This window comes from Tauraco erythrolophus, chromosome 10 (genome assembly GCF_009769465.1).
Source record: "Tauraco erythrolophus isolate bTauEry1 chromosome 10, bTauEry1.pri, whole genome shotgun sequence".
Lineage (NCBI taxonomy): Eukaryota > Metazoa > Chordata > Aves > Musophagiformes > Musophagidae > Tauraco > Tauraco erythrolophus.
Window position 1 is genome coordinate 25,941,369 of NC_141474.1, and position 25,615 is coordinate 25,966,983.

Consider the following 25,615-nt stretch of genomic DNA (forward strand, 5'->3'; position numbering starts at 1 on the left):
CTGCCCGCCCGCCCCCCGCTTCTGTCGGCGCGGGGAGGGCGGAACGCGCACGGCACCACGCGAGTGCCCACGCCTTGCGCATGCGCGCGAGGCGCAACCCGCTCCGCGGGGGCGGTCCGGGGGGCGCGCAGGCGCAGTTCTGCTGTTGCCCCATTGCCGTGACTGTGCAATGGGTGTTACGGGCGGCGTGCGCGCTGGGGTGCTGCTCGCCAGGCTAGGCTGGCAGCTCGCAGTCTTCTTCCCAGTGGCAGCAGGGTGCATGCGGGCGGACCTTCTGTTGTAGCCTGAGGCAGCGAGCCAGGTGGCTGCCGCCTTGTGTTGCTGCCCCCCATCTGTCTGCAGCGTTTCCAAGAAGTTCTTGTGGAAAACCCACAGTAATTAACAAACGAAATTCAGCAAAGGCTGTTAAGATGATACCTTTGCAGAAAAGACCCTAGTGAGTTCAAAAAAAAGCCAGTAGGACTTTCACGTCTACCTGCACCAAGCACTGTCTCTCACAGGAGTGTTAGGGCACAGCAAGGGTGGTAAGGATAACTTTCTAGAAGACTCTTTATTCAGGAAAATTTCGTTTTGTCTCAGCTTTACAAGTCGATAACTGTACTGTCTGGGTAATGCCAGCAGTATAATAGCTATTTTGGAAGTTCATTTCTGGTTCCTGTGCTCCCCACAAGTGTTTTGCATCAGCCAGTGGTTTTCACAGGTTTCCTGTTTGGCCTCTGGATCAGCTGAGTGCTGATGTGTCTCAGCAGTCACTCAGGTGGCCAGGGAACACGTCCCATGCCTTTGCCTTTGGAGCCGTGTGGCTACAGCAGAGGGACCGGGGGGATGTTCAGTAAGCCAGGTATGCCTTCGAGCAGCCCAGACTAAGAACAGAAGGAAAAAGCGAAGCAGTAATAACCAAGAGCTAGGGATAAACCTGTGGAGGCACGGCATGCCCAAAGGACTCTGAGAAGGCAGTGCTGTACACTTGCTGCTTCTCTTCAGCAGTGGCTCTGTATCCCAGCCTCACTTGCTCTCACCCCCTTTGGGATAAATCTCAATCCTTCTACATTAGGATGCCTTTTCTCATTTTTTCCATGCTCTCTTAAATAATTTACCCAGCAGCCTTATTTCCAGCAGCTACTCCCTTACCTCCGCAGTACTGCTGCCCCTTTTTGTCTAGCAGTGAAAGGTAAATCTCCTTCTTTGCGGCCGATAGCTACAGCAGAGGGGCAGCAGTGTAAGAGTAGTAAGGCAAAGAGAAACATGCCACTTAAATTTTTTTTTTAGTCTTTTTAAATAATTACTGTTGAATGAGGCTTTTAGTTTTGCCAGTTTTATCCCTTTTTAGATTGGTTATATTGCCTGCAAATACGTTTGACTGGAAAAACAATCAGGTTTTCTTCTCAGTAGAGGCACCAGCTCTGCCCAAAAGCTCCAAGAGAAAAAAGGCTCACTAATAGCAGAAATCTTGCTTCGGAGTATGCAGATGAGTCCCTTCTTTTACTTTCACAAAGAGAAGCTCTGATTTACTTCTCAGGTGTTAAAAAGGCTCGGGAAGAGATAGTTATCAGCTCTATGTCCCACCATAAGGCCGGGCAGGGAGGTGGATTCATTTGCAGAAATCATGTAAATGAATCAGGCAAGAAATAGCTCTTCCATATTGACTCAGATTGACATTTTGTAAGGTCAATCTCAGCTTGGGTGACATCTCAGTCTGCCACTCATTGTAGTAACTTAAACAAAAAAAGATGTAAACTTGGTAAATTTATAGTCCATATTAAAAAAAAATAGTTTGAAATCAAGTCCAACAAGAACTTCTATGAGATACTGCTCCCTACCTCATTTGTGATGTAGTGTCTTCTCCGTGAGATACTAGCTTTGCTGAGAAGTGGGAGATGTTCACGCCTAGAGACTGCAAGCTTTGCTGCACTGTGTGGCTACGGATAGATAATGGGAACCTTTGAAGTGGAACCTGAATGTGCCTGAAAAAATCAGAGCAAGTGGCAAGTTAACAAGTTAGCAGGACTCTAACAGTCTCTGTATAGATGTTCTAATGCATTTTATTTTGCATTTGCCAATATCTGGGAATTTGCACACAGTCTGTTACCGCATTTCAACTGGGAGATGGTAACTGCTGCATGGCAAAGAACCTATAGGACTGTGGATGGCAAAGATATATAGCCTTTCCCACCTCCCAGAGCACCAGAAACCATCTCCAAGTTGCCATGAAGAGAGAGAAACTTCTTTTAGTTATACTGGCCCAAAACTTTCAGCTCTGCTGCTGCATATAGGGTCGATAACTTGTTGTTGATAACAGCATTTTTCAGTCAAAGCTGTTCAATTCCACTAGCATTGGCTATTGTTAAAATAGCTCGAGAAAAGCACCAAATTCAGCTTAGTGAATTACAGCTTTAACCCATAAGCATCCCAGCACTGTATGGTTTTGGTCTGGACATGAAACTTGGTACCTGCAACTCTCAAAGCCACAAGGTCAATGAATCTAAGGCAAGTTAAGACATATGCTACCTGTTCTTGCTGCCTTCTCTGTAAAGGGGCCAGGAAGATGCGCCACAGTTTGTGGGAGCTGCCAATTCCTCACCTGGGTTCAAAGGAAACAGCCCAGAAGCAGAGCACAGCCTGAGACAGCTGAAGCCTGCAGGTCCCAGGACAGGATGGGGGCACTGAACATCAATGGTAACTTTGTGGTATTCTCTCCCAGGATGAAAGGATGCTTTGTTCTTTCCACTGAGCTGACATGGAATAACATGTCCTACAAACAGCAGAAGCATTGAAACCTGATTTCGTAGAGATGCTCTCTTGTGCACGTGTTGGTGTGGTGCTTTGATGTCTAACAAGGTGCAAGCCCACACAAAGATTTCTTCACAGTGAAGCCACTCCCGGCTGCTCTTCCCAACATAGAATACAATAGTTTGGGTTGGAAGGGACCTTTAAAGGTCATCTAGTTCATACCTCCTGCAATAAGCAGGAACATCTTCAACTTGATCAGATTGCTCAGAGCCCTGTCCAACCTGACCTTCAGTGTTTCCAGGGATGAGGCATCTGCCCACCTCTCTGGGCAACCAGTTCCAGCGCTCCACCATGACGCCCATCCAGGTCGAGGATGCTCCTGTTTCCCTCTCCCCTCAGGGAGAGCATTAGTAGTTTTCACCTTCCATTAGCTGCCCTTCTACTTCCACGACACTTCAAAACCTTTTATCCTTGAAGCGTTCAGAACTTATGTCTGAGTGTCTTCCCATGTATACCTCTGCTTGAACAGAAGTAAAGGGCAGCTTGGGAGGGTAGCTCAAATCCACACAAGCACATTCAGACTCTCAATATCTAGGACTGTGCCAGCTCAGGGGAGATAATCTCAAACTCTTGTAGCCTGTTTTCAAGTTGAATTCATCATGGTTTTTAATTCCCATCCATTGCTTCTTGTTACACCTTTCACTACTGGGTTAAAGGGCTCTTAAAAAACACTGCATCTTCTGTCTGTGAAAGTAGGCGTCTGTTCTCAAAGCAAGGTGTATATACTTGAATCTTTCTTGGTTTTCTGTCCCTTTCGTTACTTGCAAGATAACCCAGCTGCACAACACACTTCACCAGAGAGCAAGTCTGAAGTTTCGATCTAGTCTGTTACAAAAGAGGAGAAAAAGAAAAGTATTTTGTTTTTCATTTTATTGTTTTGAATAGAATAGGCTTGGCATTTCTAGGAAATGGTTATGCTAATATTTCAGGGCTGAGTCTCATGAAAAGGGAAGAAGAAAACACCTTCTCAAACAGTGTAATTGGTTTATTAACCACAGTAAAAAAAAGTAGTTCTTTCACATGACTTTTCCTTTTATTTTTAATAGCTTTTCAAGTACATGTCTGCTTTTCACCCATGCAGCACACAGCAAAGATAAGGAGCCATCTATGCCGGCTGTTAGGCAAATAAGAAGTAATTACCAAAGCTAGTTTTAATTTAGCAGTGTTAGAATTGGATCATAGTACTTTGGCCTGTGTCTCACTACTAAAATGATTTCAAGCCTCGACTAGAATTATTCCACTCTTATCTGCCCACAGCCAAGCACCTAAATCTGTATTTAAGCACCTGCAATCTAGTCTAGTCTGATTTGCAGGACACAGAGCATGTACTGTTCCCTCTGCTCTTCAAGGAATCTGTACAGGCTCACTTTCTCTGAAAATTATACTTCTCAATTAGGTGATTAAATCCAGAGACAGGCTTATGCAATCACATTTGCCAGGATCAAGCTTCTGTGTCATTCTTTTGTTGTGAATGTCCCTTCTCTGCCTCCACCAAAAAAAAAAAAAAAAGGCAATTTAAAAAAAGAAAGAGAAAGTGCTGTTTCTTCTGTTTCTTTCAGGAAACCTTATGATTCAACTTATGATTCATGTGTAGTGTTATGGGTAGTGTGAGATATCTCTACCCCTAGAGACCATGTTTCAGTGTCGCATCTGGCAAAGTTCACAACAAGGGACAAGGACAAGTTCTCCAAATGGACATGAAATGTGCCTGTATGAATGTGAATGCCAGGGTGAAACCTGGTTTTCCTGTAGCCAGACCCATGAGGAGTACCCACATCTTCACACAGTGCCACCCCACTGGCCACTGGGACAGAGATCCTGAACTGTTTCTATTTAATGGAAAGCCCAAGTAACATGGAGAGCAAGAGGAAATGCACATCGTGTGCTATCCGGAATGCGAGGCCCCAGGACAGCCACTGGAGACACGTGGGGCTGTGTCCAAGTAATCTGCCTTAAGTGTTACAACTTGGTATTGATTATTTAGGTGGTGCCTATGCCATCATTGTCAACACAACATGGACAAGAGGAGTGAGATCTGGTGATGTTACACTTCGTGTTTTGATGGTATATTCTCATTAAAATGAACAGGGCTGAGTTGTCTCATGCCCTTGGGTTCCTCAGGATATTACCCAGATGAGTAACAGCCTCTTTGGCCAAAATTCAAGACACCCCAGTTTCGTATTGTGACACTGTGCATGCTACATCTATCTGTGTTGTCTAGAGGTTTAGACAGTATTTATATATGAATAAAACAAAAGTCTTGGGGCTAGGGATGAGCAAAGCTCTCAGGAAGTCCATTTGACAAGCGAGGGTTGATATCCTCATCCTGCACAACTGGGTTCCTTAGACATGAGAAATGTACGAGTGATCTACACCAAAGAGGGCGACTCTCAGAGTCTCCTGTACGTGCTTGTGCAGAAGGGCTTTTTTTAATCCTGTTATTGCTATGGTCTGGTTACAAGACAGTATCGTTTAAGAACATCTGTGAGTTTTAATGAATTTGGAAGTCATAGCACAAAAAGGGTGTCTTGGGGAGGAATTTGTTGTAACTGCTAGGAACAGAAGTAGGAAGATGATTTTCCTTCTGAGTAGCGACATTTTCAAATGCAGCATCCCGGTTTCATTTCACTGCATTTCTGTTCTGCTTAGGTATTTATTTTTGTATCGGAGAGCATTAATATCGAGCAGATTGCAAAGTCAAGCAAGAAGAACTTAAGATGCTGAGACTGCTGCTTCCAGCACAGAGGAGAAATTAGCTGAGTTCCTAACAAGGCCAGTTGCGGGTTACAGAAGCAATCCAAGGACTGAACAAAAACAAGTAATCAGAAATAAGCACCGTCACCAAAAGAAGCAGAACATTTGCCACAGCATTAGAAATCGAGGCCTTCCATAACGTTATCTCCACCTGTATGTAGCTACCAAAACCAGCACATCCACCCTGCTAGTGTAGACTGGGCCTGAGACCTTGTGTGCATCTCAGATCTTACTGCCTCCAGCACACATAAACGTGGAGAACCCTGGCACTAAGGGGAAACTGCAAGATGAGTAAGACTCAAGAGAGGGAGACCATAAGTGCAGTGCAGGTCCTGGCCTCCAGCCCAGGATGCCTACTGCAGGTTGCCCCAAGATTGCCAGCTCTTACCTATGCTCACCTGACAGTCACGTGAACAGATGGCAAAATGCTTACCTCAGTCTGTCACTGGGGCATAGCCCAAAACAATTGGTAGCTGGCCCAGTGGATATAAAATTAAATGACAAAGGAGAGGTCTGTTCCAGTATGGCAGCTCCCAGCTTCTCCTTCTAGTGCAGGCTGAAGAGTCATACAAGTTGAAGAATCTTGACAATATGGATCCTCTTCCTCCAGCTTATGATTATTGTTCCTGGCAGGAAGATGTTAAATGCATACCACCACTTGCTGAGTGTGGAGCAATCCTGTACCCCAACAGCCAGCACCTGGACCAAACTGTTCTGCAAAAGAAGCCCTACGATGCAGGATTCCTGCAAAGTCCCAGACTTCCTTCAGTTTTTGACCAAAACACACAATTTGGGAGAAAAGTGCCAGATACTTTTAAGAAGCAGCAGTTGTGAAGCTACTGGACTCACTTCAGATCCAATGGGTATCATCTGAACACTGCTATCCCAGTTTATCCTTGTTGCTGCTGAGGAACCTGTGGGCCAGCCCTGGTGGTGAACCAGTGTGGATGGGGGAAAGATTGGGTGAGCTCAGACATTGGAAGAGACCGGAGAGCCTGAGGCAGTCAAAGTGTGGCCAGCATTGAGTGACTACACAGGCAGTGAGTCCTGCCCTATGGATGTCCGTAGCAGATGCCATTACCCAGTATCTCAAAGTAAAGTGCCTCCTTGGAGCTGAATGACATTTGTTGCACTGAGATCTTCAAGATATTTGCAGGTAGACTGTGCTTTTGTTTTCCCCCACAGCCACCTCTACAGAAACAGACACTCTTGTGTAAGAGACCTCATTTGCTGTTGCTATGCTCTTCATCCATGCAGACATGCAGTAGTCCCTCACACCGCTGGTATTTCAGCTCTGACTCAAGGTCTCTTTTCAGCAGGGAGCTGAATGCTACACTCTTGCTTTGAGGTTTTCTTGACACTTGAGTCATTTGTCCTTCCCTGACCTGTGTGAGAGAGTCTGGTTGACCAGGCTGCACTAGCAAAGCCATCAGCCTCCAGAAAGTAAAAGCTGCACACATACGAGAGAGACACTCTTTCCTTTAGTTGTGGAACTCTCTGCTGCAATCAGCATCTTCCCCACCTCCAGAAAAGTGATCAAGGAATGGATTTACTGTTATTAACCCATCTCATCCCTTTCTGATCCCAAGTGTCTTCATGATCATCTCCCAGGATGGACAGATTTTTAATCCTTGGAACCAACAGTTTCACTTTGACTTCTTTTTCTCTCTTTCCAAGTTTTCTCTTACATCTTAGGAGCTTTCACCAAGAGAGAAGGAATATCTCAGACCAGATCGTGTCATGATTATTGTGACCATTTACCCAGGACTGTCCAGCCTTAGCATGGGCAGGCTTAAACCCAGGAGTGCCACTCAGACCAGCAAACCCCCAGTGGGGCTGCTGCCAGGGTAGGTCAGCCTTGACCTTTGCCTCTGCACAGCTGAAGGCAGCATGCTTCACTGGCCAAGCCCAAACCTTTTCCATGTCCCATCCCTATGGGACTGCAACAAGAGCCATTAGGCTCCACAAAGCTCTCTTTCCCCATATCCAAGGCTATTTCCAAATTCCTGCAGAGGGCAGGACACATTCACATTGCATAGCACAGCCTCTGTGTGAGCTGATGACCGGCACCACAGCCTTTTTTTCAGTCCTGAAGGACAGGGTGGCTGCAGAGAAGGAAAATAAAATCCCAGCAGTAGCAAATCTTGCCTTCATCAGGAGAATCCAGGGATTTTGCAAAGAGACAAATGAGTCCCAGGCACCTGGCAGCCAGCTGAGCAGATGACTCATTTGGGGAGCTGGGGCTAACAAGAGCTATGTGCATATTTAATGCATTTCAGGGTTCCTGCCGGCTTTCAAATTGCACAGGGATGTTTGTTGAGGCTCTGAGGATGTTGGAGCCTCATAGGCACACTTCAGCCTCCTGAAGGGAGAAGTTTGACTTAGATAATTGTCTTAGTGCTTTCTGCTCCATAAACATCTTTGCTGTGCTCAGGTATTAAACACATCAGGTTGGGAGGCACTTGGATGAGGACCAGGGGAGTAGCTCAGTGTCTCAGAGAGAAACAAAAAGACCTTTCTGGCAGTGAATGATCTCCCCATCTCCCCTTCCTATATTGCTTCCAGAGTTACTAAAGGTGCAGTCTTCACAGCACAATCACGAGCTTTGTTTCCTTGAGCAAACCAGAAAAAGAAAGGGAAAGGGAAAGGAAAGGAAAGGAAAAAGAAAAAGCCTACCTTTGAAATTCTTTTTTAAATTGCTCATTGATCTTTCAGAAATAGTTCTTTCTGTTCCACAGGAATCTAGAGGAGCTCCATGGTGAGGAGGTAAACAGGAAACTAAAGCAGGAGGGTTGAAATCCTCAGGCATGGGTTTAAAAAATAAACAAAGTACCCTCCCCTTTTGAATTGCGTAGTGCATAGTTACCTGGTGGAGCTCATTGCTGCAGGGCAATGTGGAGGACAAATATATAAGCAGGCTTCTGTGCAAAGGCATTATTTACACCAAGTCTTGTTAAACTGAGGATGGTTAGTGTTTCCTCTCTAGGTGTCTGTTCACTGGCTGCACCACCCTCTTGGGATATTTTTTTTCTGTTGTTTAATTTGAACCTTCCAAGCCACAAATTGTGGCTGTTGTCCACTGTCTCACTGTCTTGCACTGTTGAGAAGGGGTTGACTCTGTCATCTTTGTACCTCACTTGAAGTAGCTGTAGGCTGCTATCAGTTCATCCCTTAGACCCCACTGTTGAGACAGCTTCTCCATAAGTCCCAACCTTACCAGCTTCCAGAGGGTCCTGTGCATTGAGTCCAACCAGGCCTCACTCCTCAGGAAGGCAGAAGGTTCCCAATAGAGCTGTTGTCATCTCCTGCCTCTGCACCACACAGCAATTTGTGCCTGCAGTTCCGATTTATATGAAGAGGCTGGAACATGGATTCCAGGACCCAGGAACCAAATACCTTTGCAAAAAGTAGTGTGTAAAACTCACCACAATGTATCGCTGGAAAAACACCTTCAGGTGGGATGCTGGTGAAAAGTCTTCAAGGGGCAAGGGGAGGATGCAGAGCAGCTGCATTAGCCTATGTCGAGCCAATTCCCGACATGCAAGCTGAGGTCTCAACATGGCATTGAGATCCAGCAGTGCTGCAGCTCTCAGGGGAAATACACTCTTCAAGTTATCCTGGGTGCTTTTTCATGATGCCTGTCTTACTAGAGATAATTCAGGGAAGAATGAAGTACACCAGGCTTATTAATGTTTCTTCAATTAGTAACAGAACAAAAATGTTTGGACTTTTACTGATTATTTTACAAAGAAAATATTGGAATGCTGTATCAGGTGGTTTTGTGTCCAGTTTGCTCTGTTTTATTTTTGTGTAAAAATATACATCTGATACACAAGACTAACAAAAATAGATTTTTACAACAAAATAAGTGTTTTGAGCACTAAAAATTCACTTGTGCGCTTTAATGTTGGCCTAAATATTTACATTTTCTAGCCACATCCCCGCCCTACCCCAAAAATGGACAAACCCCAGATCATAAATATCAGCTGTGTCTGGTATACAAAACTTTCCCAGAAAAAGGGCAGGAAACACAAGCATAACACTGCTGTGGCTCAGACAATTTGATTTTAACTCCTCCGAAACAGTAAAAAAAAACATACTTCAACTCTTGTCAAAAGGAAAATATCACAGAGAACACAACACTAGTTATCAGGCATTGCAAGCTGAAGGGGAAGAAATTTTGAGATGTGATACCTGTCAGGGGAATAATGGCACAGACCAGGTAGCAATAGTATGCTTTCGAAAGGTCAAAAAAGTTTAAGAAGGGCTGATATTGACTTTTTGGAAGAACAGGTAGATTAGATATCTCTTAAAGTCCTTCTCCACCTGATTTGCTATGTTGTAGCGTTGGATGATGGAAAAACAACAATATCTACAGCCAGCAACTGCTGATCTTGAGCCAAGACAACATGTCAGGAAATGCTGACATGTTGGAAATGTTGTTTTCTAGCAACAGTTTATTTCCACCACTTTCTGAGTCTTTCTTGGGTAGACTGTGCTGATCACATTGAAAAGTGGCCTAGTTCACTCCCTCTGCCATGGGGCCACCTTGCCATTAGTCCAAGCAGCATTGGATGCGTCTTAAGAACACCATGAAGTCCTCTCTGTCAAGTGTCAAAAATCCCTTGCAGGTAAAAATGGTCCTTTTGGTAAAGCATGAATTAGGGCAGGAGAGACATTCATAGCTCATGGGTAAAAACAGTACATCAACAACTAACCACATGAAGGCAGCCGGCATCAAATGTCACCAACTTTGCAGAGCCGATCTCAGATGTTATCACAAACCCACTGCATGTGGGAAGGGCAACAGGCATGACTCGGTAGCCAAGGTCACACCTGCTCACAGGGCAGGAATCACTAATTTGGAGATCAGTGTAGCTGAGGACAGAACAAGAGGAAAGGTAGCTGAAGGGACGTTATCATGGGATCAAGTCTTGGAAACCAGAGTGTGCAAAAGTCAACCAAACTTGCCTCATTCTCCAGTTAAGTCAGTAAGACAGGAGCCATGCAACAGGGACTAGGATCTATTAAAAAAAATCTCTGTCCAAAGATGCTTGGCAAGCTTAGGATTCAGCCCTGGCCTGAAGAGGCTCTTCTGCAGTGTTCATAGTTCATTGAGTTGAAATGCCCAGAGCTAGCCCTTGGGAAGAGGTCTCCCACCACAGGGTGTCTTGTCCCATCAGACTCCAAATGAGCCAGCTGAGTTCGCCTGCCAGAATGCTTCAGTGGCAAATTCGTTCTGTCATTTCTTTCTGCAGTGAAGTGGGAGAGAAAAGAAAAACAGTAAGTGCAAAAGTCAGGTTTTAGTAGAATGACACGTCAGGCAGTTTTGTTGGTGTCCAAAAACAACTCAAGGAAGCGACCGTGGGAGTCTCGGGGAGCGTGTCTCTATGTCCCGTGCCAGCCCTCCTGGGAACCGCTCTGCCTCAGCACCTCCTTCCTGGCATCCTCCTCGGTCTCCATGGCAAAAGGTTATTTTGGCTGTGCCCTAGCTTTGAGAGCAGTCCAAGGAAAAAGCACTGGCGGAGATGTGGCAAGATGCAGATCCTGCTCCTGACTCAGCCACGGAGCAGCCAGACAAGGCGGTGCTGAGCTCAGACCTTCCATTTGCAGCTGCCTTGAGAGATGGGATGTGGAGCTGCTCCCAGCTCTCGTTCTGGGAGGTGACAACAGCTGACCCAAAGGACCTGTGGTTTTGGCAAGAGATCCCACAGTCACACTGCAACGCAAATGAGTGCTAATAACAGAGGGCCACGGGAAACCTGCTGCAAGAGCGAGCTCTGTTTAGGCTAAGAGACTGTTTTCCCTAGCCAGGATGGCATCATGCCAGCAGCTGCATTAGGAGCGTGCCCAGCTTTCAGCTGGTGGAAGGTGGTATTTGTCCTTGCCTTAAGGAGCTCAAGTAATGGCTTGCAAGTCATGTACATTGCTGCAGCAGGGAAGTCTGTTATTCCCTCTGGCTCATCAGGTTCATGGCTCGTGAATCTGCGTGTGCACGCAGACCTCCTCACGCACCTCAGAGAAGGGTTTGCACGTTAAAGTGTACTCCCGAAATAGATCTGAAGTAGGACCGATCTGCGGAGAAGGAAGGATGCAACTCTGAAAAAAGCAGAACTAGGAAAGTCGCATGACCCTTGAGCAACCCTATGAAAGACCTTTTAATGATATAACCAAGGGGGACAGAAGCTGCAACCTCAGCTTTTCAGAGTGGAGAGCTTTGTTTTTAAAATCCGTCGGGGGAGAGTGGCAAAGAGGGGGCTTCTCTGTAGGAGTAACATGCAAAATCACTTGAGCGCAGAACCCTGCCATCAAATGAAAAGCTGATGCTCTGCCACAAAGTCACGTAGCAAACGGGAAGTGTTTGCAAACATCTCGGAAGGAGAAAGAAAGAGAGGGGTGAGAAGACTGTGAACATCCTCTTGCAACAGCATCCAGCCCACCCCACTAGCACAGCACCACGCACAAGAGCAACCTTGAACAGGATATGTTGGGGCAGCCAGTGGACTGACAAGCCGCCCGGGAGCTCCTCAGGCTGACCCCAAATGTCCAAGGCATTCATCACACTCTGGAAATCCCCACAGCTCTTCCTCCATACGTAACCAGCTGGACCTCTGCCAGCGCTGCTACCCAGCACCATGACCTGCCCTTGTCAAGGAAACAAGTGCACGGCTCCTCTCCGCGCCCACATTTCTTGATTTGTTAAAGAGAGTGCATCGCTGCCTGTCACTAGATCTGCCTGTACAAAGGATCTGTCCAGTTCCCGGCTCCCAAGATTTGCTGATAAGGCATCACTTCCCAAAGAAGTTTGACAAAAGGGAAACAGAGGCAGCAAAGGGAGATTCAGCCAGAGGCAGGCTTAGAAACCAAGAACTCCTTCGTCCCACAATCCCCGTTTCTAAGATATATGGGCCTAACAGGACATTTTCTGGCTGGGGAGCTGCTGGTTTTTTCTTTCTTACTCCTAAATATCACACTTGGGGCTCCTCAGTACAAAGCCCACCTCTGGAAAGCTCCAGCCATAACAGCACTCAGACCTGCTGTCTTGCCCCAGATGTGCTCCCTCCACATTCTTGGTGGCCTCCCATAGTCACGTGCAGGGAACAGGCACCTCTGCAGGCAAGAATCTCCTCTGTCATGGGATTCATGTGGACTAACTCTGGCCATCGAAATGCAAGGTTAGGAGAGTTGTTTGGGCTCATGAGGCAGTCCAGAGAGACTGAACCTCTCAACGACAGTTCATCTTATCCCTACTGAGAGATTATCATCTTTCCACAAACCTTGAGAATGTGCAAAAACTAATCCCTGCAGTCTTAGCCTAAAATGAAGGCAAATGCAATGCACTGTCTGTCCTTGCTTAAGCATCAAACCAGCTGATGAATCCCTCAGGACTTAAAAACATCTAGAAGCAGAGCAATAGCTATGGTGAGAAGCCCAGTGAGAAGAACGAGCAAAGCAAATCACTGGTGCTCTACCCTGGGCTGGGGAGAGTAATTAGCCACAGGAAAGTGGACTGAGGTTGAGTGTAAAGTGCTGCAGAGGTTGGATGTTACTATTTGTGCATCTTCACAACTGCTGCTGAAGTAAAGCGAGCACACCATGAACGCTGGGCACCCTGCATGCTCCACAGCACAATGAACCAGAGCCACAGCAGGCTCCCAGGGGCTCATTGGAAAGCCTCTGGGATGCACATGAAGAAACTTCCCATTATTGCTTTCCCTGCCTGCAGCAGAGAAATGCTGTTGGAAGCTACTGGCTCAATCCTAACCCGTACATACTTTGGGAGTGATGACAGTGCCAAGTTACAGCTTCTCCGGGGTAACAGCATGGCCAGAAGGATAACTTTCAAAAACTGAAAGTGGTTCATAAGTTCATAAGTTGCTGCGGCAACTTGTCCCTCCCTGCCCAACTCAGCATTGCATCCAGGAGGCTGCTGCCCTGTGGTTGCAGGACACTCTCATACACACCTACAGCAAGTCATTGCCCAGGGGAAGGAGGTCTCCCAGGTGTTTGGGTCTACTTTATGGCTTGGATGGCAGGCAGTGGGCACACCAACAAATGAGACACAGATAGACCAGAGGGAAATGTGTCTCATTTCCTTGTAGTTTAACCCTGGTTGCATCACACAGGAAAACCTGTTCATCTTAGATTCCTCCAGACCCATAAATCATCTCATGTTGCATGTGAGTCACTGGCATTGAAAGCCTATTTAGCAATGTCAGCCTCTGCTTTGGCTATTAGGTGCTAATTATTTACATTAGCAAGCATCAGTCGAAGGAGATGACACCATTATGGGCTGTAGATCAATGCTAAAGAAGTTTGTCATGAGGAATGGTGGTGAGGAAGACTAACAGAGGACAGAGTGACGCTGAGCTGCCATTTTGTGGAGCTGAGGGCCGCTGTGATAATATAGGTCATAATCAAACTCTACAAAATAATTAATGTAGATGCTGTTGTGATCCATGTCTCCCCTGATGAGATCATCATCTGCCCGTCTCCCCAGATCACGATCAGGGCAGACAGGCAGCAAATTGACTGAGACGAAAGTAGAGAAGGAGTAACGCAGTTTGCACGTAGGGGCAGGGGCATTTCCCCACCACCACCCCTCCCCGGATGCTCCTAAACAGGCAGCTCATGCTGGGACTTTTCTCAGCTCTTTCTCTCTCTGGGATTAGATCCTCTTGGTCTTCCCTGGCTCTCTGCTGCTGGAGATGTCCTTTTCTGCAACCCAGCCGTTATCACAGCGTGCTAACTACTGGGTTCCCTATTAATTCTTCTTCCCATTGCATCATGTCCTCCCTAGGTCAGACCACACTGAACCTTGCCTGTGACACGCTGGCTTGTCTTACAAAACCAGCTACGTGTGTTTTTCAGTTTATGTACCCAAGCCGTCTGGCCTCTTCTTCCCACCAGCCCTGCTGTTTTAAAGGACTCTCACTCTCTGCCTGGCTAATTGCTCCCCAAGGGAAGCTACAGAGAAACTTGGAGCTCCAGCAAGGCCTCTCCAGCCTGGCCTCTATAGCTGTATGTCTGGAGCTGCGTGTCATATTGGGGCTTGCCTTCCTCCAGCCTCATTGCAATTCACACTAGGATCTCAAGCAGGTATTTTAGTCCCCTGATGGGAAAACTCAAGACTGTGGAGAGGAGACTTGGGCTCAAATCTAACCCCTGAAGACCATGTGGACAGAACTGGCTGGCAACACTTTGATGTGCAAATTGCCTTAGAGCTACCAAGACAGTTTAGAGGGACACTGTGTCACCGTGGCCCTGAGGATACTGAAGAGCGACTCATACACATTGCAACAGAGGAAAGGTTTAAGGAGGGTTTTCAAAGGGTCAGGGATTTCTTCAGTGTTGCTGGGAAGTTCTCTCTCAGAGCACTAAGGCTGATGGTTCCAAGGCAGAAAACACAGGCGTGCTTCTGAGGTTGAATGGCTGAAAGAGTCCAGAGAGAGTGACTGCACTGCTCAGAATCCAGCCCCCACCTGAATCTACCAGTGATGCCTTCAGCCCACGCCACTCTCACCCCTTCTGCCTCCCCATCCCTGGTGCATCCTTACCAAAGGCTCCAGCTCCCGATGGTCGACGAGGCTGAACTCCCTGATGAAGTAGTAAAAGTGCTTGTAGCAGGTGTTGACGTGAGCCTCAGCACCCATGTTGATGATGCTGTCAAAGTGGTGGATGTAGACATGGACAAAGACACGGAAGAGGCGGGTGAGGATCTTAGTGCAAACTTGCTGGAACTGCTTGGGGAAGGGAACACCTGCAAAGCAGAAGCAAGTTGGAAGCCGTTTGACCATTTCAAAAATAAAAAACAGCTAGAGTTTAAACATTACTGTCATGCTTAACAGGCAGCCAGGGGTGATAAGAAGAGACTCCCTTGGCTGACATCAAGGGTGACAGCTACAGTGGAGCAACGTGCCATCTAGCTCTCCCCACATTCTTCCTTATTGCCTAACTAGTGGTTTCACATAGGCACGATCTGAGGATTTGGGGAGTTTCCCTAGGAGAGAAAATTTCTCATCCAGTGGAGGAAGCCACATCCCTCCACATCTGGCTTCACCCAGAGCAATCTGGCAGAGGATCCTTCTTCCCTCTCTCCCTGCCTTTGCCCTACAAGTTTGTGCAGGCATAGCATAAGTCAAATTGTATTTACCCAGGTCCATGAACAATACTAAATCTCCTCTCAGCAGAAAAGATACCTTCCCTGGTCCTCTGACTCAAAAGCATGGTTCATACTGTTTTTCTTCTTCACACTCCCTCAAACATCACTTCTGATGCATCAACAAAACCAAGGGGGGTTTCTACCTTCTTTCCTGATTCTTCTTTCAAACAAATGCCTCATTAAAACAGGAAGAAAACTGCCCATCTTAATGATGCTTAGGTTGTAATTTCATTGCACCTGTATGAAGCTCCCTCCTGAGATGTCCTCCCAGGTTGTTCAAGAACAGGACCCACCACACATCGCTCTATACTTTCAGCCTTGTCCCACGCAAGGACACAATTTCATACTCTGTTTCTGTCCTTGTCTAAATGTAGTGCTGTCACAGTGAAAACCTCTGAGGTGCAATACGGTCAGTGTCAGCAAGCTTGGGGTAAATCTCTAAAAGGAAACACGGCTTTGAAACCCTGCACATATATTTTGGGAGCAGGAAAATGAAACAACTGGAATTTGTTTTCCCAAAGCTTCTTCCTCTCCCCTGAGCAATTCAATGTAAATTTGCAAAGAACAAAATAAAAACCTCCCTTCCCACGGTTGTACGAGCCTCCTCCCGTAGCTTCTTATTAATGCAGCACATAACCTCTTAAAAATCTTTCCAAATAATCTCCACTCAACCATGGCCAGCTTACACATTTTGCGCTGTGGAAAGCATCAGCAAATCTCTTAGCTAAAAAAATTAAAAATGGTAATTTTATCTTTGCATCTTTCTCACCAGCCTTGCTAGGCAATTAAACTGTTTTTCCCAAAGGCTCCTGGCAGTTTTGTTTCCCAGCAGCAGCGCCGTGCCCCTCTCCTCCGTGAGCGGCAAACACGAAGGATCTGTCCCTCCAACATCATGCGTGGAGCCTGGGTTTTCAGTGGCCAGGATTCGGCGGGTGCTGGGTTCCATATCATAGCACTCTGAACAGAAAATGGTCTTTGGTCTAAACCAGAGTCCCCCTCAGCCCAGCCCAGTCTCGCTTTGCATCGTGCACAGCGTGGGTGCAGCGGGCAGGGCAGAAGCGCCTGTGCTGGTGCCATAGGTGGATGTCCCAGCCACCACTTGGAGGAGGACACGTATCTGGGTTCAGCATCAGCTGAACACAGAGAGGTGGTTTTGAGACTGATTCGTGGCCGCTGCTCTGCAGAACCACAAGCACGCTGCAGCTCCAGGGCCGCTCCTGCAGCCGAGACCTCGGCGTGACCCATTTCACTGCCAGCTCTAACACATCCTGTTAGGACTTTATGGGAAAGGTGTTCACATCTGACAAAGTACAACTGGGCTCTCCCCATGCCAGCAGCTTAGAGGTGGTAGTGAAGATCTGCTGCTGCCCTGCACCTTTGGCTGCAGAGCTCTCCTTGCCAGCCGGTCTGATAAGGACAGAGATCAGAGTGAGATGTCTCCGGATTTCCCTGCCGTCAGGAGAGACACATTACTTTATCAACGGCTTCATTCGAGCTTTTTGCACTGAGTGAGAATTTGCTGAGCAAATAAAAGCTGTAATCACCCAGCTGGGTACTCAGACATGCCATTCAGGTGGCCCCTGCAGACCAGCTTTGAAGAACCAGTCAAGAAACATTTTTTCCATAAAGAAAAACTCATCACGGCAAGTAATTCCTGCTGAGCACACATTGCCGGGCCCTGGCTGGGGAATACACACTGTTCTGAACAGCCTGTCTCCCTGGGACCAGAGGTGAGCAGTCACTGCTGGGATCTCAGCGAGGTGCCAGCAGGCAGAACGCATTTGTTGCCTCCAGTGTGTCACCTGTCCCACTTGCCTAGTGCCTCCTCCAGTCAAAGCAGGCAGCAAGGAAGAAATCAGACCTGACCAGCCACGAGGTGTTTATCAACAAAACTGCAGAGTGAAGGAAAGCAGCAAACCTCAACCCAGTCCTGAGCTGAAAAAGCAATAAGATCTGACAGTGAACAGCAGATCAAAAAGATCTTAGGCTCCCAGGGCTGACAGCATCTATGGTCCAGATTCTGCTATTAGATGAGCCACCTCCAGAGCTGGCAGATGGTGACAAGTGGCTTTCCACCGCTTTTGTCCTAAGGTTAGCCAGAAACTGTCTTGTCCCATAAATCAGTTACCAACAAGTCTTCGTGGACATGCTGGCATCTGAGAGACTTAGAAGGGAGACACCTCCAGCTACATCCTGTGTTCTCCAAAAGCAGCTCTTGCATCAAGGAACAGAGATTTAACGTAAATCATAGCATAGTTTGGAAGGGACCTTTATAGGTCATCTAGTCCAAATCTTGTGATCATCAGCAACTATGGGACCTGCTGAGCTATCCAATACCTAATGATGCATGGAAAGATACCAGCAAGCTGCCAGGACCTACAGGTACCCTCTGGGCTGCCCCATCACTGTGCTTTCACATGGACCCAGCAGCAGCTTCCGGGAGGTGAAACTGGGCTGCTCTTCTTTGAGTCTGTCACAAGGTGTCAGCGTGTGGCCACACCTCCAGACATGGCCAGGCTGTAGTGGTTGCTGGCTGACACTAACGGACTTCTACAGGTCACCCATCACCCTACTGTGTCATGACACCACCACTCACTATGGTCCTTTGGGTCCAGGGATCACTGAGGTCCGTGCTCTGGCTCTTTATCCCCGCATCACTCCTCTCACTCACACACGTGCTGGGAGAAGCACGGACAATCCCAGCAGCACAGGGCATAACCCTGGGCCATCGGGTCCTGTTTCCTCGCCCCATGCCGCAGACACATCTGTGCCTCCTGTGCCAGGACCCTCAATACAGGCTATGGATGCTTGACCGGACCCTGCATCTCACATGGGCGCCTGTGCCAGTTGATCAAAGCACTTCCCCCCGGGAAGGAAGCGAGGCGGATATCTGATAAGCAGGTTGCCTCTGCCAGCAGCAGTCATGCCTCGCTGCTGATCTCCAGCGATTTGAAAAGTGACCCACAGCAGCCTCAGCAGGCACTCGCCACACCAGCGAAGAACCGGAGAAATTCCCCATCCCCTTGCTCAGAACCAAAAGGAACGGGCTCTCCAGTAAAGGCTGGATCCGATCAACCCAGGGAGAGCCGCAGAAAGGTCTGGCGTAAATACAGCTTGCCCTGGGTCAGGGCTGCTGGCGCAGCGGATGTCCAGCAGACGACACATGTGACATCCTCTCCAGCACACAAGGGGACACAGCAAGAGCAGGCTGTGCCTCCTCCCTGCAGCCAGGCAGCACATCCCAGGAAGGGGGAAACTCTGGGACAGGAATCTCAGCACTGGCACTGGCCCCACACCTATCCTGCCCTTGCAGATGTTTAGCTTTAAACGGAGCAGCCAGGCCCCTGTACATTCACGTCGGAGCCATCCTGGCTGCTCAGAGTGGTCACTGTGACAGAAAGCAGGGAGCAACGGGGCCCATTCCCAAGCATACAGGGCAGCAGGATGCTCCCACCATGGCTCCATTAGCAAGATCTTGGTGGGACAGGGGAAAGTCAGGATAGAGCCCCAAGTTTTGACAAACCACCCTGGCAGTGTGATGTTTCTTGGGTTTGCTTCGTTCTCTCCAGTTCTACACACACACGGCAACCCAGCAACACCATTCCAGCATGTCCCACCGATGCTGGTCCCAGCTGCCCCAAGGGACAACAGAACACCACAGATCCCATCTGGGCTGATTTAAAGGAGTTGAAATCACCTTTACAGTTAAATCACTGGTGCTCACCACCCAGCAACCTTGGAAGAGGCAGCAGCAAACCCACAATCTAGCCCCGCTCTGACTCTTCCTGCCTGATGAGTGATGAGGAGGGGACCAGAGGATGCAACGTGAGCTCGCTCGGATGCCAGGAAAAACATTTATACACAAAGTCAGCTCCTTTTCTCCACCCACGATAACAGGCATGCGCTACCCAGACACTGCACACAGACCAGACAGCCGGCAGCTGGGAGCATCGCCTGTCCCAGGGCAGAAACACAGCCAGATTCCAGAAGGAGTGGAGCAGAGCAGCCATCCACAGTGGTGGAAGAGAGAGGACCTTACCCGTGCTCAAAGCCAGGGCAAAAGCTGTAAGTACAGAAGGTATGATTTCACTCACCGCAACGCAGCCAGGGCGCTGGCGAGCGGCGTGACTCCCAGCCCTGAAATTAATTAGCACCTTCAGTTTATCTTGGATGTTTTGCTTGAAAACCCCAAGATGCGATTTAATGCTCCGAGAAATCTGTTTTCCCCACTCTGGACTGATGGCTTCGAAACATAAGGAAACCATGTGGGACCACGTGTGAAAGGAAATGAAAATGAGAGGTAACAAAGTGCCTGCGCTTACAGTAAGGGATTGCGAATGGCTCTTGGATCTCTCCAGCCATCTCTCTCATCCCTAACCCTCATGCTCCAGCCAATTTAATTTTTTCGTGATGAATCAGTACTGGGAAGCTATTTTGCTTCTTGGCAGTTGTACTTTTTTCCTCTGCAAAAGCAGTAAGTCAATGAACTATGTGATGAATTATTGTTGTTGTTATTATTTCTCAATTCCATTTTGGCCACCGTGGTGTTTGGTGACTCATTTTTTCCTAAAAATAAGTCTTTAAAGACCCACTTAAAACAAATGGCGTGATGGCAGCTGCAAGCTGGTGTGGTGTTAATTTTGGAAGAAAATAGGCAGAAAAGAAAGACAAATCATGTAAAAAAAACAAAAGCCAGCTGAGAGAATGGCAATAATTAGCTGAATTCTGAATGGTTTTCTCCTGTTGTTATGGGGAGAAAGTATCAGATAATTTCACACCAAATTTTCTCAGTTTTTTATAATTGTTTTGGGACCACGCTTGAATGGCAGAGCTTGAGTTTTTAAAAGCTTTCCAAGAACTGTTCCAAAATCTCCTGTGACTGATGCTCTTCAGAGCTGCAGGCATATTTGGCAGAGCGTGCAGGGTGTTTCCGGCGCTGGGTCTGGTCCAAACCCTGTGTCCGCGCTGGTTTAATAATGGAGAGGTTTTGGCAGCTGCGATGGTGCTGATGTAGGACGCCTGGCCTTGTGCGACCCGCAGCCTGGTGCTGAGCTGGTGCAGAGGCAGCCGACTGCCACAGGCCCTGCAAACCCCATCCACCCAACCTTCCTCCCCAGTGTGCTACCGCCCAGGAGCAGCTCCCTAAAACCAGGCACCATGGGGCAGAACAATTACCAGGAGGAGCCGATATTTTCCAGGTGGTAATTTGTTCATGTGGCAACTCACTGAAAAAACCTGATATAGTTTTACCAGCTGATAAAAATACACCTGTAGAATCGTTTATTCTTCTCCCTGCATGGGAACAATGATTATTCTCCATTTAAATGTATTTTTCAGGACAGCTACATTGGTTGGAAGAGTGGAAACAGAGCACTAGCACATGCAAACTGATATGGGTCATCTGGGAAAGCTGCTGCTGCTGCTGTAGATTTATAGTGATCAGGTTGGCATAGCTCACCACATGTAGGGATTCATCTTATCTTGACCAGCAGACAAACGGGTTTGCGCTCCAGAGGAAGGATTATACAGCAAAGCCTTTAAGAGGGACTGAGGCCTGCAGATAGATTTTCCTGGGGATGGGGACGATGTCCTATCTCCCCCAAACCCTTGCTGTGGTACGCAAAGGGCTTGGCAGCTCCCCTGGCCCCATTAAACCACCGTAGGGATTTTCTGCCAGTGCAGGCGTGACATCGAGGGCTGTGGTCCTGCTGGTTAACCCTGCCAGGTCACAAGCTGTCTGCTGGCATCGGGCTCCCTTGCTGCCATTTTGGATGTCGGCTGCCCCTCCGGCCTCACTGCAGAGCTGGCACAAGCTCTGCATCACGTGGTCTGGTAAAAAACAAAGGTGTTTGTCACCCAGGTCGCTCTGCTCCCCTCCCACCCCTACAGGTCTGACACGTGTTGAAGGACCAGATGCTTTAGTGGTGCAACTCAGCCCAGCTCTGCTCTGGTCGCTGGGGTTGTGCCCATTTACCCCAACCAAGGTCTCCTCTGTGATGCCAAAGGACCGTGTGAGTCTAGAAGCCAGTGAATGATCTCTGCTCATTTTCCACTGAGTCTCTCACCCAGGATGAAGGATTTCCCCACTCTGACCCATGAAATACATCCCCCTTAACTGTCAGGACTGCCATGAGCAAGCCCCGCTGAATCATACACTGCTTCAGGCTTTGAAGCTTTTGGATGCAGAGGGATGCTGAGGTTAGCCTCAGGCAACGTTAGCAAGTTTGGGGAACACTTGCTGTTTCTAAAAAAAAGAAAAAAAGAAGTCTCTTTTGTCTGTGGTCAGATGGCCTTAGCCAGAGAAGTCTTTGTGCTGGGACAGTTTTATTGCACATGGCAAATAGGGGCCGAGAGGGAAGATGGAGATGCACACAGCTCATGAAACACCCGCTGAGACAGTGGTCATCCATACCAGTGGACGTCTCCAGTGCAAGCAGGAGTGGAACAAATCTTCATGCTAAATGCAATCTCTGCTACTAATATTGGAGAGCCTCACCTCAACCCCAAACCATGAAATTTACTTTTCCCTCCATCACCTTGTCACACTTCTCCCCCTCCTTGAAACAGCTCATATCTCCCCTGTGTCTTCTCAGTGCCTTTTTCCCCGTGTCCTGGGTCTTTTCCCAAGGGGTTGGCTCATTAGGAGGGAGGCTGAGCATCTCTGTTTGCTCACCCTGGCTGCTGTCCCCAAGTCCCGTGTCCCTCCCTGCTGCACATCCCCCAGCCTCCCCCGTCATCCGGCACGGTGACGACGAGCAGCCCGTTAGCAACAGGTGGATGTGACATTTCCCTTTGGCCAAACACCTCCATCTTCTGAAATGCCAGAGCTGCCAAGCAATTACCCAGTGCACAAGGCAGGCCAGTAAAAGGCAGTTAATTGGGGACACAGTGACGACAAACTGCCACCGGATCGCTCCTCCTCCTGCCACCAACAACAGCCTTTCATGCATTTTAACGTGTGATCCCAAGGTAAGTTCCCTTTTACATGTGCGACACCAAAAGGACCAAGACACACCAGCAAGGGGACTGAAGTCACCCAGGAACATGAGGGTCCCCCCACAGAAAAGGGCTTGGAAGAGAGACCCTGGGAATAGCTTCAGAAGAGAAAAAAAGACGGGTTTACCCCACGACTGCCCACAGCCAGCCTGGATCTCACCAGAACTATGCCCATACCAAAACGAAAGTGGAAACCAGAGGCACCAGCTGTCCCTCCTCACAGTGGGATGTGTTACCCCTCGGAGGGAGAAGTGCCAGAGACGAGGTGAAAAGCAGCAGGGTCACGACTGTACTTGTGCCTCTGGGGGAGACATGGGAGAGTGGAGGGTGCTACAATGCCACCAGTCCTCCGTGGCTGCCCGATTTCTGCAGGGTTAAGGCTCCGTGTAGCCCTTAGTCCCCAGAGCAGCTTTCAAGCAGCTTTACATCTCAAATCCTACCTGAAAGGCATGAAATTGGACCAGGACATTCTCCTTTATGGCCAGAGGGAAAATGGAGCAAATCCACATCTGCGCCCCTGCTTTTAAGAGCACGCAGAGCTTCCCCTTGGGAACAAGCCACCTCAGAAAATGGAAGACCTAGCCTGTACCCTGTGGCAGCTGTTTCGCCCCTTGGCAGCAGTGAGCCTGTGCCCAGCTGCAGCCAGAATCAACAGGGACTTTGTTGTCCCAGCAGAACTGGGGCTGCTGCCACGGAGCATCCTGCACTGACGCTGTCGGCCACCCACACTTCCAGCCTCCTCTGTCTGTTGGGATGTGCGGAGCCCACTGAGCCCAAGAGGGAGGGATGCCTCCATCACACAGCGAATGCCTCCAGTGATTCCCAGGGCCTGACTCTTGAACGCACTCCAAATGCAGCCTGTCTGCCTGTCCTCCAGCATAAGAATCTGGCACTGCCCTACCCAGCCAGCCCCAGACCACCAGCAAGGGGAAGAAGGCAGCAATTGCCTGCAGGTCTTGGCTTCAGGTGATGGAAGGAGAGAGAAGGAAACCCCTAGAAGAAGAGTTGTACGACCCTAAACCCAGGCAAAGCCAGTGCAGCCAGGTCAGACCATGGGTCTAGGAGGGTGACTCCATCCTAGTAGCCAAAATTAATCACTTGACACAACCAGCCTGGAGGCACTACTTCCCTCTTGCTTGCAGAGAGCCGCAACCCCTCCAAGCCTCTAAGAGCCAGAGACTTTCCCAAAAAAGACACGCTAGATGCCACAGCACAGCCAAATTAGGCTACAACAGTTAGTGGCTGCCAGTAATCTCACATAGACCATTTTCTTCAGTGTTTCCCAGCATATTAATGGAAATCCTGAGCCTAAACTGCACTGACCTCATACAGCTCTGTCAGCTGTGCTGCTTGGGAAAACAAAAAAGGTCAAGCAGACTTGCAGAGCCATGCCTTTCCCCTCTCAAAAGCTCCTTAAATCTTCTTTTACATTGAAGTAGCTTTGTGTTTCATCTGAAAAGCAACTGCTCCAAGGCATAATGTGAGGCTCCATCAGCCCCACCAGCCAATGCATCAGCTCCAACCCTTGCACTCATCTCCCCAGACTACAAGGAAGCAGCTAAGTAGCAGGGCTAATATCAGTCCTGGCAGCTGCCAAACGCTGCAGGTCAGCAGCAGAAGGGTTAGTCTGCAAGCTGTGCTGCCTTTGGCACCTGCTACAAGCTCCTAAGGCCAAATTTTTTGAAGGGGTGAATCGTACACCCTGGGGGTTGGCAGCTGGAAAGACCAGATCCCAGGGACACGTATCTGTGCTCAGGCGATGCCTTAGCTAAATAGCAAGATGCGATGTATAATTAGGGCTGAGATGAATTAGTAGAGATTAGAAAGGAGCTGAGAAGTGACGCAGCAAGGTGGGATGAAAGTTAGACCTTGGGACCATGAACCTACCTGGAAAACCAGAAAGAAATTGAGTTGGTTAGTCAAGAGAAGAGTGTGCTGCAGGGATGTGATGGCCACCTCTAACCAGCCCTGTGGCTCAGCAACTTGAGGAAGGGCAAGGAAGCTGATGACATTCCAGCTTTCATTTCTCACAAGTATAGAATACTTGGAAAAAGTTCAAGCAAAGAAAAGGAGAACATTGTTTTCCACATCCCCTAGAACAGGATGAGGAATTCTAAGCTTGGTTTGCAGCAAAGGGGTGTGGGACAGACACTGAGGAACACCTGGCATAGGAAAGGCTGCGATCCTTGGGATCGCAAAGTTCAGCAATACCAACCCTGAGGAACACGAGCGGCTTGGGAACCTGCACCAGTTACAACCCCAGCCTTCCTGCGGAGAACCAGAGCACACTCACCTATCCTGGTGGGGAAGATGTCCTCGTTGTTAATGAGCATCTCAATCCAGTCCATCAGCATACACATGTACTGCGGAGCCGACAGCTTGGTTGGCTTCTTGTATTTGCTATCGTCCTGCCACCTGTACTCGTACTTGAGTCCACCAGACATGATGGGGCAGCTCTTTTCGGTGCAGTACTCCGACATGGTGCCATAGATGAGGTTGATGCGGTTGAAGAAGTCCACCACGTGCACGGCGATCCAGTCATTGATGCTCTCACCAGGAGGCAGCTGCACCACAGACTTCAGGTCCAACCCGGACTTGAGGGAGGCCTGGGCTTTCTTGTACAGCTCAAAGCGCTGGGTGCCCGGCTCAAACTTCTTTCGGGGACGAAATGTTTTGTCCTTGTTGAAGACTTGCTTGAGACACAACGCCATCATGGGCAGGGCTGGCCAGGGTGAGGGCAGAGGCTCAGCACGGTGTGAAACGCAAGGCTGGAGTCTTCAGAGGTGGAGGTTCCTAGGAGGAGAAAGAGAAATTTTGGTCACCTATGAAGACAGCTGCATATGTGGGCACGCTTGCAGGGACAAATTCCCACCAGGATGCTGGCTGGCCCTGCTGCTGTAGCAGCACATGAGG

The 25,615-nt window shown here is 48.5% G+C and overlaps 1 protein-coding gene across 1 annotated transcript; it reads right to left on the minus strand.

The window, feature by feature from the left end:
* Positions 1–10,675: 10,675 nt before the first annotated feature.
* Positions 10,676–25,484, minus strand: MOB3C (MOB kinase activator 3C). Its single transcript, XM_009983092.2, has 3 exons — positions 24,996–25,484; positions 15,102–15,304; positions 10,676–10,796 (listed from the first exon to the last, which is right to left on the minus strand). The coding sequence occupies exons 1-3, from the start codon at positions 25,414–25,416 to the stop codon at positions 10,767–10,769; spliced, it is 654 nt and encodes a 217-aa protein (XP_009981394.1). The 5' UTR covers positions 25,417–25,484; the 3' UTR covers positions 10,676–10,766.
* Positions 25,485–25,615: the final 131 nt, after the last annotated feature.

Bases quoted from the DNA above. Each gene is read 5' to 3' on its own strand.
- MOB3C (XM_009983092.2), bottom strand. From the start codon at position 25,416: ATGATGGCGTTGTGTCTCAAGCAAGTCTTCAACAAGGACAAAACATTT. The intron at 15,305-24,995 runs GTGAGTGTGCTC...TCTGCTTTGCAG, and splicing joins CATCTTCCCCACCAGGATAG to GTGTTCCCTTCCCCAAGCAG. The intron at 10,797-15,101 runs GTAAGGATGCAC...ACTTCACTGCAG, and splicing joins ATCGGGAGCTGGAGCCTTTG to AAAGAAATGACAGAACGAAT.